The 14,388-nt window shown below is 41.3% G+C and overlaps 1 protein-coding gene across 4 annotated transcripts in view; it reads left to right on the top strand.

The window, feature by feature from the left end:
* Positions 1-5,069, top strand: part of LOC130167471 (arf-GAP with Rho-GAP domain, ANK repeat and PH domain-containing protein 1-like) — a 49,842-nt gene extending 44,773 nt beyond the window's left edge. For all 4 annotated transcript variants that reach the window (XM_056373695.1, XM_056373694.1, XM_056373696.1 and 1 more), the window contains 2 exons: positions 1,344-1,381; positions 2,439-5,069. In XM_056373695.1, coding sequence (XP_056229670.1) covers positions 1,344-1,351 — 8 coding nt within the window. In that variant the 3' untranslated portion in view covers positions 1,352-1,381; positions 2,439-5,069. The remainder of the gene's footprint in view (positions 1-1,343; positions 1,382-2,438) is intronic.
* Positions 5,070-14,388: the final 9,319 nt, after the last annotated feature.

The following is a 14,388-nucleotide window of genomic DNA, read 5'->3' as shown; positions in this document are numbered from 1 at the left end:
GCATGAGTAGCTCTGCATCTGTCTTCTCAAGTGTTTTCTTTTTGTTATTCACTCCTGCCAAAAGGAGGACTGGAGTTGGGGGTCGTACCTGTGCAGGGTGGATAATCTCTGTTCCATGATTCATCTATGATTTAATCATCATGACAAAATCTGGGTTCTTAAACTGTGGGTTTCGACCAAAAATAGACTACGAGTGTGTGTTTTCAAGAGCCTGGATCCCACGACAAGAGAATAAATTACTTATTTGTGTTGGGGTCTAAAAATGTTTAAGAATCCAGACGATGTGAGGAGTACACAGCAGCATCATCATAATGCAGGAGGTTTGGACTGAGAACTAACAAAACAAAACTTCAGCAAGAGTTATTCTGGGGATGATCTACCAAAGCTGACTAGAAAACACCAAGGGAAAAACAGAAACATAACACATTGTAGATGAACCCAGGCCTGCAGGCAAACTATGGTTAACACTGTGTTTCGCAGCACTGCTGCCATATCAGCTCACAAAATTGTATGCTTGGCAAGAATTTGACAAACATCATCACTGTTGGTTTGTTGGACTATATTTGAAGCACACTAACATTAAACCCGACCTGTTCAACAACATCAGTATCACCCTCTCCATTTGTTCTCCTTATTTTTATAGAAACATTGAGTGCAGCCATCCGAAAAAATTCTCTGTGCTCAGTCTTAGTGCTTTGGGACCAAATGTCCAAAATCTGATGATGCGGTTGTGTCGTCCTGCTGTTTGTAGCCATCACATACCTCTCATTAGTTTGCTGCAGATTGCAGCAGCACAAAATAATTCAACTCAGTCTGCTGTTACTTTTATTGGCAAAAACACGATTCCAGGTTTGATGTGTTGTTGCCTTCTTTATATTTTCTATTGATTCTCATCTGTTGAGTGCATTGACTTGATACATTTTTGTTGGGAGTGTGAGAGGAGGTGTGATTGCTTTGGTGATGGGGTGGCAGCAGACGCAGGATTTACGCAGGATGTTTGTGTATGTTGGGGTGGAGAGAGATTGACTGCATATTGTGTGTGTGTGTGTGTGTGTGTGTGTGTTGTGTGTGAGAAAGGATGGTTGACTGGTTCTGTTTATAATCTCTCAAAGTGAATGATGTTTTCTGTGACTTTTGAATGTTAATACCACTGAATCTACACATCCCTTTCTCTCTATTTTCTGAAACTCAAACACACTTTTTTCTTCACACTCCTCTCCATTTCCCTTCTGTCTTCAGTCCATCACTGTCTTCACCACCTGTATTATGTACAAACTCTCAGTGTCTTCTCCTCCCAGTTTCTCCATCTGTCTGGGATAACCTCTCTGTTGTTTATCTTTCAGCTCTTTAGAGATGTTCGATAATGGTCGCTGTAAGTAAGGTAAGACACTTTCACACTCAGATTAGTTTTAAGGTAGATAACTCTACAAATTCTTCACTGTTTTAAAATGAAAAAAAAATTGATTCATATGTCAGCAATCAAGTGCTTGTAAATGTTTGTATGTTGCAGTGAATCAGAACTTACTCTGTCGTAATTATTTTCGTTTGGATCTTTGGAATATGAATCCAATAATGACACGATTAATTACGTAAATAAATGACTGTGAAGTCGAATTTATTTCCTCAGAAAGCCGATGTTTCCACGCTGATAGTCTTGTAAATCTTACTCATGACTGGAGTAGACACTCAGACTGCAGCTAAAGACTGAATATTACATAGTGGTGAAACGATTAGTGAATAGGTTGATAAACAGATACTCAGTCATTTTTGATAATTTGTTAATCGTTTAAGTTATTTCTCAAACAAAAATTGCAAAAATAATGCTGTCTCCAGCTTCTCAAATGTGAGGATGTGCTGCATTTCTGTATTTCATATCTTAGGGTTCTTTACTGTGGGTTTGACAAAACAAGCAATGTAAATGTTTCCTTTGCCTCTGCAGAATTTAAATAACTTCCAACATTTACTGACTAAATAATTAATGAATGAAAGAAAAAAAGTAACAGAAAGGTTGATCAGTAATGACAAGAATCATTAGACGCAGCCCTAATAGTAAATAAGACTGTAATATAATACAAGGATCCACTGAAATTGACACATTGTTTAAGTGAAAGATGAAGCATTATCACTCAGTTTACACTGATCTGTTGGTTTATTAGTCAGTCTGTGTATTTGCCGTTTGCCTGCTCTTGACCGCTGCTTATTGGGTCCACATCATGTCAGCAGTCTCATATCTGGTTGCTATGGCTCCAAGGCATTCGCAGTCTGGATGAAAATTTTAAGCGTGAAGGCAGTGAAACTGATTTTAGGGTAAAAGGATAAAAGCTGCATGTTAGTTTCACTCTGTGGCAATAGATAAAAAAATAAGAAATAAAAATATTTCTGAAGAAGTCGACAACACTGATTTGAATCACTGTCTGCCGGATGTTTGTTCTTTAAAGGGCGGATGGTCGACCTCATCAGATGATCTCTGACAGCATTCCAATGACATCATCATTCTGTGACTGTGTGGACCAGAGTGACGAACTCTCATACTGTATCTGGATTACGGCCTGACACTGCCATCAGCTCCACTGAATATGAACTGGACCAAAACCTATACAGACGACAGGGTCACATATCAGTTAGAACCTACACTGGTTTCCCTGGACAAAATAATTTTACTTGATGTACAGCAGAAGCAGCTGGGGGGTGTGGCATTACGATGTAAGAGAGACGGTCTGATGGACTACAATCACCCTTGAAGCTTTCCTAAATCACTTCCAGCTCATCGTGGACCAAGTCTGCATCTAATGTTGCACTGCTTCCATTGGTCAGTGGCATTTGGCTCTATTCTATTATGGGACAGAAGCATGAAAGACATGCTGAGCAAAAACCTTAGTCAGGTTATTCTAGGCACTAGCTTTGTTTTAATAAAAAAAAAAAATAGAAGTTTATTGACCTGCAGTTGTAGTTGAATCATATTTCTAATATTGTGATGTTTTAGCTCTCTTTCTGTACTATTGCTCAACACATTGTTGGGATAATCCTGCAGTTCAAACCTGAACAATTGCTTTTGTAAGCAAAGCTGATGTCATAAGACTGAGAGACTGAGACCTGATTTTGACTGGTCACACTGGACTTTATTCCACAGGGACCAAGACTGGGCCTTAGAGAAACCTGAGAAATGGCAGGTGATGGACATTTGCCAGCACTGTGCAAAACCTCAGTGGCATATTTGTGCTTGTGTCAGTTTGTCTACCAATGTGCACCAGTGTGCACACGCCATGTGTGATTCTATGTATGTGTTTGTGGGACATGTTTTACCTTGTATGAAATTTGGGAAGTGATGGGCATGTGCTGGAAAAAAACAAGAAAATCAGAGGTGAGGGCAAAAAATGTTTGAATATGAGATAAAATGCGAGAGGTACGTGATTTATTATTGTCCCTTATTCTGTATTCAAATAAACCTTTTGTAGGTCACATTTCAAATGATTATTTCTTATTGAAAACAATGTTTTTGCCCGAGCCTGATCAGTAGTTTTATCTGTCCCAGTGCGCTCTCTCTCTTTCCTCCTGTCCTCACACAGTCCTCAGCACTGCCTCCTCTGTTTGGGTCCTTTTCTAAAGCATCACTTAGAGGAAATATACAGTACATGGGCAGTTTTGTCTTAACCAGCAGTATTTATGAAGGTATAGACTATGAATTACTTGCATTGGAATAAACAGGTGTCTTTTTTGTTCGTTATCCACAACATAGAATCTTTGCAACAGTATATTTTTATAGTTCATCATGCCACAGAGGCTCCACTGAAAAGTCTGTCGGCACAAGAAAAAGTGCATTATCATCTTCTATCATTCTTTGTACTTGGGTCCAAATTTGTATATATTTTGGTTAAGGATTAACCTATCAACAGTTACCATCCTCTAGTATCTTGTAGCGTTGTTGCCTGTATGCCGCCTGTAGGTTTTCCTTGTAAAGATTTTTATTTATTTGGACAGCAGAGGACGCTGGATGCTGCACTGCAGAATGTGTTTGCACAACTTCTACCAGTGAGGCATCATGATGTTCAGCTAAATGTTAGTATTAAACACCTTTAGTCACAGTACCTGTGAAAATGTGTGTATACAGTACAGCGTATGTGTGTATGAGAGAGTGTGTATGTGTTATTAGGTGCCCTCCAGCTCAGACCTCGGCACTCCGTGTGGTGAGGTGATTACAGTGCCTATAGAAAGTATGATCCCGCCATGTACTTTTAAAAAAAAATGTTTTATTGTTTTATAACATTGGTGTATTATAAAGAGACTTGACACTGATCATCAGAAAATGTTAAATTAATGTCTACATATTGATCCAAAAAGAAGTATTCACCCCCTTCAAGTCAGCAAACTCTCAAGCTGCAGACTTTTAATGTCCTGCCACGAGCTCCTGATTGTTAGATCTGTCTGGATAGCTGCATTTATTTGACCTTCAGAAGCCTTTGAAGGCCTGCTGCAGAGAAACCTTCACATAACATGACAATGCCACCACCAGCTTTCATTTTGATGTGCGGTGCAGGGCTTATGACAATCATAGCATTTCGTATAAAAGTCAAAAAGCTCAACCTCCCATCTTGTTCTACTTTGTCTCTTGGTCACCCACGTGATTTCTGGCAAATGTTTTTTAGTCATGAGTTGGTTTAACAGCCCCAGAATGAGACACCAGTGCAGCAGTTGTTGTACGCACCTGGTCTCCCATGATGCAGTATCTGAGGGATCCCTTTTACAACTGTTGTCAGATGACAAATTAACACCTCATTTTCTTAATGATGAGAGGGAACTGTTCATCTAACTCAGTGATTTGTTTTGAAAGATCCTTTGTCCTCATAGTTTTTATGGGACGTTTAGTTTACTTGATCATTGTCAAAACATCCTTAGTACGTCACAGTGTTTCTTAGTGTTTTAAAACAATAAAGTATAAGGGTTCAACAGGAGGTGGTGAATACTTTATATGTGTTGTATATTCTTTCTGTGTGTCTCTTTTCGTATTCTGTTACTCTGCATTTTACTGATTTTGCATCTCTGAAACTCTAATAAACACATTCAGCTAGTTAGCTAGTCTCTCTCTCTCTTTAGTCTCAAAAAATGTGGCTTTCCAAAAGGTTGATGCCCCACAGCTCTGCCTTGACCTCATGGTAATCTACTTGTTTTTCTCTGGTGCTTTTATTGAAATGAATGTACAAACACACACACATACACTGTCAAACTGCCCTACAGGGTAACTGTGACAAAACAAGCTGGGCTATAAACACGTACACAACACATACACATGTAGATATACCACAAATACATAAGGACAGAAAGTTTTTCAAGGCCAGCAGCTTCCATGACAATGTCATGCTACGCTACAGAAGCCTATAGGACGTGCTTCAAGGAAAAATGTCAAGAGTGTGTGTGGGTGGGTTACAGTGATCACAGGGAGAGCCCCGAGGAGGTTTCCTCTCTGTGTTTGTGTGTGTGTGTGAGTCACGGTGGTCCACCAGCTCTACGTTCATTCTTCTAAGCAGAGCTGACACATCAGGGTCACTCTGTACCTCGAGACACACACCGGAGAGCCCCGCGAGGGGTTCGCACACAGGAGACCTTCACTATACTGTTCAAACACACACGCACAGGAGACCCACAGGGGAGGAACACACACACACAGGAGGATGCTTAAACATAGGCGCACACACATAAAAATGGCCTTTACTATATAGGTCATAGCAGTTGCATAAAGCAGGGGGATGAAGACGGATGAGTGTGGTTCAGAGAGGGGCCACACATGGAAGACGGAGATAAAGTCAAAACTGAGTAAATGAGCTTCAGGGGCGGACTTGGAGGGTGGCAGGGCGCACCAACTGCCAGGACCTGCCAAGCCCACCTGCCAGCTCCCAAACATTAGATGCAAATTTTCCCTGAGCACAGTGTGCCACAAGACCTGAAATACGCAAACAATGGGAGGGACAACAGCAGCCACTGGCCTCCCGCAGAAATCTGCACATTCCACCTGTGTGAACCCGTTTTCTTTTTTTCCACTCAGAGAACAGCGTGAGTGAGTGACACTTAAATTGGCGCTCACTGCAGGCTGCACTGCATCAGCAGCAGACGTGGAAGCCTCTTTTTTGGGAAGTTCAGCCTTAACCGAGTCAGCGATGGGAAGCCAGTGTGAGTCCATAATGACAGACTGCGGTCACTGTTTTCTCAGGCAGTATAGTAATATATTCTTGTGGTGTATTACTAAGCCCTGGACCTCTGACTAAGAGCAGCCCACCAGAGCCCTGACTCACCACCACCCATTTAGCTCATGTCACACTTTCGAGTAAATTATAATTTGTAGAATGAATCCCTGCGCAATATTTCATAATGAGATATTTAAGATGTGCAGTAATATGGTGAAATAACTGTACAATGTTATGATTGTTATTGTTATGTTTCCACAACAGAAAATGATGATATAACTGAATCATCACACAAACAATTAAGCAAAAACTCATTGTACTACTGGGTGTTGTTGTACTTGTAACGTTCCTCTCTGTACTAAGCACAAGTATTTAAGATGAGATTTCATACAAAACACAACAGCATCAAATACAACATAGTTAAAGTGGCCTTTTCTTCCTTCATTCCTTCCTCACTGTATTTAAAAAACTTTAAAACTGTAATCTGGGGGAAGTTGTCAGGGATTAGGGGGTGTTGTTGGCCTCTAGTGCGTTTATATCTAATCACGGAGAAAATCTTTGTCACATTCACTGAAGCCTGATTTGAATTTGTCTCAAGACACTGTTTGGAAATAGCCCGTGTGCTTCAGCAACGGTTGTTTTGAATTGCAAATCAGTTCAATTTTATGGTTTTTAAAATGGACCCACAAGTAGCTTTGAAGAGAAATTGCTGTGTGTGTGTGTGTTAGCTGATTCTCCTCTCATCTGACAAACAGATGGACAGATTTATTTGCTGGAGGTAGACCTGCAGGGATATCTCTCAGCTTCCTATTTACACAGTCACAGTCACATCAGACCAATATGAACTAATTTAATTCATCTGTACAGTTACCCTCGTGATGATTGTTGTCTCTGGGTCTGTTTACGCCGCTCCGCAATAATGTGAAACACTGTTACTTTTGCACTAGAGGAGGCTGCATGAATGAAGTTTGAGTTCAAAGTACCATTCAGTGGTCTTTAAAAGCAAACGACACCCTGAATGTTTGGATTGTCTTCACCGCTCATTAATATTGCACTCTGTCTGTCTGTAGCATACTAACCTGCAAATCATATTCATCTGTCACACCCTGTGTCCTTCATTTCACCCTCTACACTCACCTGCAGTGTGAAGCTGCATGAGACATCGGTCCAGATTTGGATAATTACTGCGCGCCCTGCCAGAACCCGCTACCCCACCCCACCCCTGTAAAACGTCCTTATCCACCACTGACGAGGTTTTGACAACTTCTGCAGACGTAACTGATTGTACAGATCGTATTCATCACACGTTTTTCTCCTCTTTGGTCCGAGACAAAAATCATATCAGCCTCAGAAAACCCTGATCTTCTGCCGTCTCGTCAAGGAAGCCAGCCAAGAAAGCAGCCATCACATCAAAGGTGTTGATCCTTGCCGCATTTTAAACTATAAAAAGCGTAACCGTCAGAGGCCATACTGCATTGTATTTAATGTTATACCTCGATAGGCTGTAGTTATGGTGTCGAGGCGCATAAGGAGATTCACATTAAAGCAGCGTGGGCCTTTTCTTCCCAGCCTCTGATATGTCAGCGCTGGAGTTCAGAAGCGCGTTGATACGAGCAGCTGTCAGGCAGATTGAAGGGAAGGGTGTGAAGAGATGTGTACAGGTGAAAGTACATCCGCCTTCTGCCAAGCTTTTTGTTCGTTGTCATGCACTGGATCCTCTAATGACTTGTCATTTAGATTCAGATAATGAGACATGAGAGATTAAAGAGTCAGAGCCACTCTGTCATCTACTCACAGTTTATTTCGGTGGTTCATGCACAAAAAAGTAAGCGACCTTGTAGTTCAGTCACAAAAAATCTCTTCTGAAGGTATTAATGTAGCAAATATGTTCAGTTCTGGTAGTACCGTGTGCTTGTGTCCTAATTACGCTCACTGACTGTTGTATAAAACATGTTTAACTCTTCTCTGTACTATTTCTCCAATGGCTGAGTTACATTGCCTGTTAATGGGACTGAGATGAACATAATTTTCACCTCAATTAAAGTGTTTTCAGATTTTAAACGAAGGTCTGGAGCTCCTTTCATAACACCATCACTCTTAGTGCCAAAGAGAATGTCTTAACAAGATGGTGAAGAGATAACAGCAGGTGGAGAGATGGGCGAAGAGAGAGTTCATCCCAAGAGACTTTGTAGCTGGCGAGCAACATACTGATGCAAACACGAGCCAAATTATGTTTACATAAGACCTTAATTAATGAATGCGGCAGAGCATTCATCAGCTCCTTCAGGTCAGAAGCCAGATGCATAATATTGATTTGAATTTAACATGTTTACCCATCAAACATACAGCAGGCCCACAGCCACTCTGATCTACATTGTCAGAGCTGAGACTAATATCTAATGTCAACAGAAATGAATTGAAATTGAAATATTGATGATGATTTGTGCGTGTGCTTTCTTTTTAAGTTACTCTCATTTGAACTAGCTCCAGCTTTTCTAGGGCCACCGATGCTACGCCCCAAAACACTCACTGTCCAACCCCTAACGCCGGCAGACATAACTACAGATGAACTGTCGGAGAAGTGCAAATACCGTAGTTTAAAATGTCAAATACAGTCATACTAGTAACATTACAGAAACAGAGACTGGTGCACATAAACCTGTTGCCTCTCTGTGTGCCTGTCTGTTTACAATATCATCACATCTTGAGTTGACTTTTTTATGGTTCTTGGCAGATAGTTTCCAGTAGAGATGAGGACAGGATAATATGCAACAAAAGGTCCCTGTATGGAAATGAATCAGGGACAATATGTGTATTGAGCGCTAGGCCACCAGGGTCCCCAGCTTGACCTTAACTGAATAACAATTATAGCTCAATACACTGCAAAGACCAGGATGTGGTGCCTGTGTCTGGTCATCAAATAAACAAATATCAATTTCCAATTTCAAAGGTTGACATTTTAATCTCTTTTACAGTAAGACAACAGGAGCAAGAAGACTTTAAAGTGCTCAGAAGAGGAGTAATTTCAACATGTACAATTCCACCCTTCGGGGGAAGATTGTGTGATATGGTCAAAATCTCCAGAACAGCTACTAAATGGACCTTGTGGTGAGACTGTTTTGTGAACAACAGAAAAAGTGTTTCAAAACGTATGACCTTTTGATTCTGTGACTCCAAAAGGAAAACTCTGATCAGAACCGCAAACTGACCAATCTGCAAAAAATGTGTTTGTTTTATTACATCATTCACGTGCAGATATCTGGTTCCTTAACTCTCAGAAAAGCTGATATTCCCACAAATTATCAGGTTTTTGAGCAGAATCTCTGTGAAAAATAAGCATACACACATTCCCTGGCTAATTCAGCTCTCTGACCTTTATGGGGAAAAGTACAAGCTTTCTCTGAGGGCAATGAACAAGTGAGAAAAAAAAACCTCAGCTACAGTATAGGGCATGAATTGATATATATTAATGTAGCGGTGGTATTTCCTCGTTCTGACACCAAACTAAAGTGAGTATACGCTTTTTCTCCTCATCCAGTTCTACACCCTCAGCTGTTGTTTGCAGCTCCCAGGTGTGTTTGTGTGTAGTAGTCCTTCCTGCAGGCTGCGGCTGCACATGGAAACAGAGTTGGAGTTAACTTGTGTGATCCTAAGAGGGTTCGATGGTCTGCAGTGCCACGTGGAGCGTCTCTCAGCTGGATACAGTTCATCTGAACAGTTTCCTTTAACACATTTCATTAACACCTTGTCTTCAGTCACCTCCAGCTGACTGGAAAACACACAAACACACACACACACACAACACACACACACACACACACACACACACACACACACACACACACACACACACACTCAATCTCCTCTCCCACTCTTACTCTGCCCCTTTTATATACACACACACACACACACACACATATTGACTTTCATCACACATACACACACACACATACTACTCGAGTCCTGCGGCACTTCTTCAGTTCTGCGAAGGCCGTTGTGCTTCACTGCGTCTGATTACCACCCTGCAGCCCCTCCCTCCAAGTTTATCACCAATTACTGGTCCTTGAGAAAAAATAGAAAGAAAAAAAAAAAAAAAGGGAAAAAGGCCCTTCTCCTCATCCCCATGGCAACCACTCTCCTCTTCTCCCATTCTGCACAATCAATCAGACAACCACTGTCTAGCTGTCCTGCCCCAGCCCGGCTAAAGGGGAGAGGTACAGTACAGCACAGGGACCAAATATCACTCAGAGGTTTGGCGTACAAGCTATTTTTGGTCATTGTCACCCTCAGTGCCTCCGCCTGTCCTCCATCTTTTTCCTGTGTTTGCTTTCTTTCTGTTCATTCCTTAGTTGCCACTAACTGACAAAACATATTTTGGAGAGCAGGCAGGTGTCTTACCAGTGACCTGTAATATTCAGATACCTCACTTATGCTATACCACAACATTAACTATTTGAAGCAATAGTTCTTCCAGAGAGTTAAATGGGAAGATTGAACACTCTTGAGTCTGTGCAGTAAAATTTTAAGCTATAGCCAGCCTCTGGTTAGCTTAGCTTCACACAAAGACATGGAAACAGGTGGAAACAGCTAGCCTGGCTCTGCCCAAAGGTCACAAAACTCCCCTAACCAGCAACTCTAAAGCTCACCAAGTTATAAATCAATTTTCAAATCTGGACAAAAACTGAATTATAAAAATGACATTTATCCATATTACGAAGGGGGTTTTGTGTAAGAACGTTTCCTGGCAGATGAACCAGCTGCTGGCTCCGGCTTCATATTCACTGTACAGATATGAAAGAGTAGGCTATTTCCTAAAATGTCAAACTATCGCTTTAGTAGCTCTGCCTTAGCGATGGCTAACGGTGTACAATATAAATAACTTTCTGTCTTTTTCCTCCATCCTTGTCCAATATCTGCCTCTGTCCCCTCTACCTGTTCGGATCTCCATTTTCTTCAATCTTTTCCTACTTCCCACCTACCTGTCATCTTCCTTCGACTTTATCTTTCAGTCTACATTTCCTTTCTCACCAGCAGCAGACACAGAGAAATTGGAGAACATTTTGTGTCTGACACCCAGCTTATCTCACAGATACAATCACCATGAAGGGATTTAGGAGGAGGTGATGGTGGGGAAAGAGGCTGGCTGGAAGGATGGAGAGAAGAAATTACAGAAAGGAAAGGAAAGGTGCATAGATATATATAAGGGATAACAGATGGTACTGGAGGGAGGGGGGGTAGGTATGGACAAACTGTGTGAGGGTTGAAGTTGTGAAATGAATGCTCATTGAAAAACGGGGGAGACACTGGTGGAGATAAAGAAGAAACGTGGAGGAGGTAATAAAGATAGGGAAGTAAGAGGTGATGAATGTGGAGAGACATGAAAGAGGAGGTAAAAGTGACAGAGGAGGAGGAGGAGAAGAAAGAAATAGGTGTGGTATAAGAGGCAGAGAAGGCTACAGAGAGCTATATAGCCAAACAATTAAGATTTTGTCACTTAATAATTACTACTGTTATTTTTACAAAGATGCTAAACACCCTGACAGTCAGGAAATCCTCTGAGCTGAAATCAATGAAGAAGGAGCAGAGGAAAAGGAAGGGAGTGGTGAGAATGATAGAGGGAGGAGGAGGAGGAGGAGAAGAAGAATAGGAAGGGAGGGCCTGGGAGACGAGAGCTAATAGTGAGTTAGTCACCCTAAAGATGCTGTGGGCATGTGTGTGTGTGCGTGTGTGCGTGTGTGCATGTGTGTGCGTGTGTGTGAATTTATGAGTGAGGTTGAAACAGGATGTGCGCAAGCCGACGGACTGAGGAATTTGCCCCTTAATCACTGTACAGTTTAATTAAACCTGATTGACTTGATGAGCGTGCATACAGACACACATACACAGACACACACGTACGCACACACACATACACACTGCTGCAGGGCAGATGATGTCACTGTATTATATTGTAAAGGCAGCTGTAGCAGTGGTGGCGTCAGCTGTATGCTGGCAAACACATTTCTCTCCTGACAAAGTGGGATAAATAAAACTTATAAAACTTATCTCCTTAAACATTCTGACAGTGACTGTATCGTTCTCCCTCATCTTTTTCTTATCTCCCTCTTATTTTCCCTCTTTTTCTGCTCCCTTGGGACCACAGACGACACATTACATTGTTGTGTTTGCGTATTTCACTGACGTTTTAATCCCCTCTTTGACCCTCCCTGCTCCAGGACATCCACTGTCATTACAAACTCATGTCGTGTGGACAAACTGTGCTCAAACTCTCTGAGCTTTAGTTTAAAATTTAGTCATGGGCTCACAGTTTTCCCAGATACTAACCCTGTCAGGGTGAATCTTTGGGAGAATGTGTATAAGAGGATGATTAGCCAGAATATTTTCCCTCTGATGTGACGGTGCAGTCATAGAAAGCATATAGGAAATCATATTTGAACCCTTATGAAATCATATAAAGCACATCAAATTCACTCTAGGCTCATATGGTTTCTTGGATAGTTTGCATTTGGACACATCAATTTCACACATCATGGCTGTCCTGTGAAAACCACGCAAGTCTAAAATGCCAGCTTTCCTTGAACTGAGAAAAACAGCCTTATTTTCATGGCATGTTTCTCAGGAGGATTTTCTCAACCGATCCTTCAGTGCATCTGAAACATCTGAAAAAAATCAACAGAACTGGAGATACATGGTTTTCACTGGACAGTGATTATATGTTTTTTTTGCATAAGGGAAAAGCATTTCATCTAAATTTATGACTGAGTGGAATTTCAAAGATTCACATATTTTACTGGATATGAATATCTCATGTGCTTTGTAGAGGAGGGTTGCATAGATATAAAACACCCTGATAAACAACTATAGTGTGAGATAATGATGATAAATGGCTGCAAGTATGACTTGCGGAGAACATTCTGTGTCAGTGTTGTGTCCATTCTTACATGCTTGTAGTGGTGGGGAAATGTTCTCATCAAAACAGCCTGGAGATACACATAGGAATTTGTCATCACCAACACATCCCAAATTTAGTAAAAACAAAACAAAACACAACTAATTACAGAATTTAAATCCTCCTGCACAATCCTACAGCTCACAGAGTGTAAACCAAGCCGTAGCCCTGTGTGGATGTAGCTTTTTTAATGTGTATGTTCACGCACACCTGTGTGTTTCATTATCCTGTGATAACAGTGCAACAATGGCTGAGCCCCAGTGCTGGGAAGTAAGATATAAAGATGGTCACTGCACAGGCAAGGGAGGTCTTCTTGCATCATATGTCTGCAGTTAGGATCACCCCTCTGAGCACAAAGCAGCATGGGTGCTGTTGAGGGACCAAGAGAAAAAGATAGAGACTGTGCAGATGATGAAGCCACAGGGCCTTCTCCCGAGTGTGTGTGTGTGTGTGTGTGTGTGTGTGTGTGTGTGTGTGTGTGTAGTCCTGGGTTATGCTCTCCGAGTTACATAAGCTGTTTGGGAAAAGGGCTAAACTCTGCACACAGTAAAAGAGAGAGAGAGAGAGAGCGGGGGGGGGGGGGGGGTGTGTATCAAAAATACATTTTCCAAATGCTGAAAATAACCCAGATTGTATCATAAATTACACACACACACACACAGCTACATTTATTCAACAGTCTATTCCCCTTATGATTCTCCAAACTTCTCTGCCAGTTTTTTTTTTTTTTTTTTTTTAAATGTGCAGAACTTTTGACGTTGTAGCATAATCCTCTTTTCTCTCCTCATTTCTCTCTCTCCTGCAAAATCACCACACTCATCCTTCTCTCCTCCGGCTTCATTATTCGTTTCACTATGTGCGTGTGTCCCGGCCGTGTGAGTGCACATACGGTGCAGTGCTGTACGTTGCTGTGTGACGCACCAGGCTGCTGCTAAGCTGCAACAACATATCAGCTTTTTTTTTTTTCCAACAAATGCCACCATCTGTTTGAGAGTCTGATGCCTGAGAGTCTGTGTTGTACGCTTACGGATGTTGCTTTGCACTTAAGGGATTATCCCTACTTTTATTATTTGATACAGATGATACTTAGGATTAAGAGAAGTGTAAAATTGCTGTTATGGTTTAGTTTTCTAGTATTTACATAAATGCAAACAAAATAAGATTTAGTGGATTTAGCCCATGGTAACAGAAATTGGTTCTTTTTTTTTCTTTCTTTTTTTTCTTTCTTTTTTTCGTGTTATTTTTGAGGATGTCTGAGCTGTG

The sequence above is a fragment of the Seriola aureovittata genome, chromosome 4 (assembly GCF_021018895.1).
Source record: "Seriola aureovittata isolate HTS-2021-v1 ecotype China chromosome 4, ASM2101889v1, whole genome shotgun sequence".
NCBI lineage: Eukaryota > Metazoa > Chordata > Actinopteri > Carangiformes > Carangidae > Seriola > Seriola aureovittata.
The sequence above is the reverse complement of the archived record's forward strand: the minus strand, read 5'-3'. Positions and strand labels throughout refer to the sequence as shown.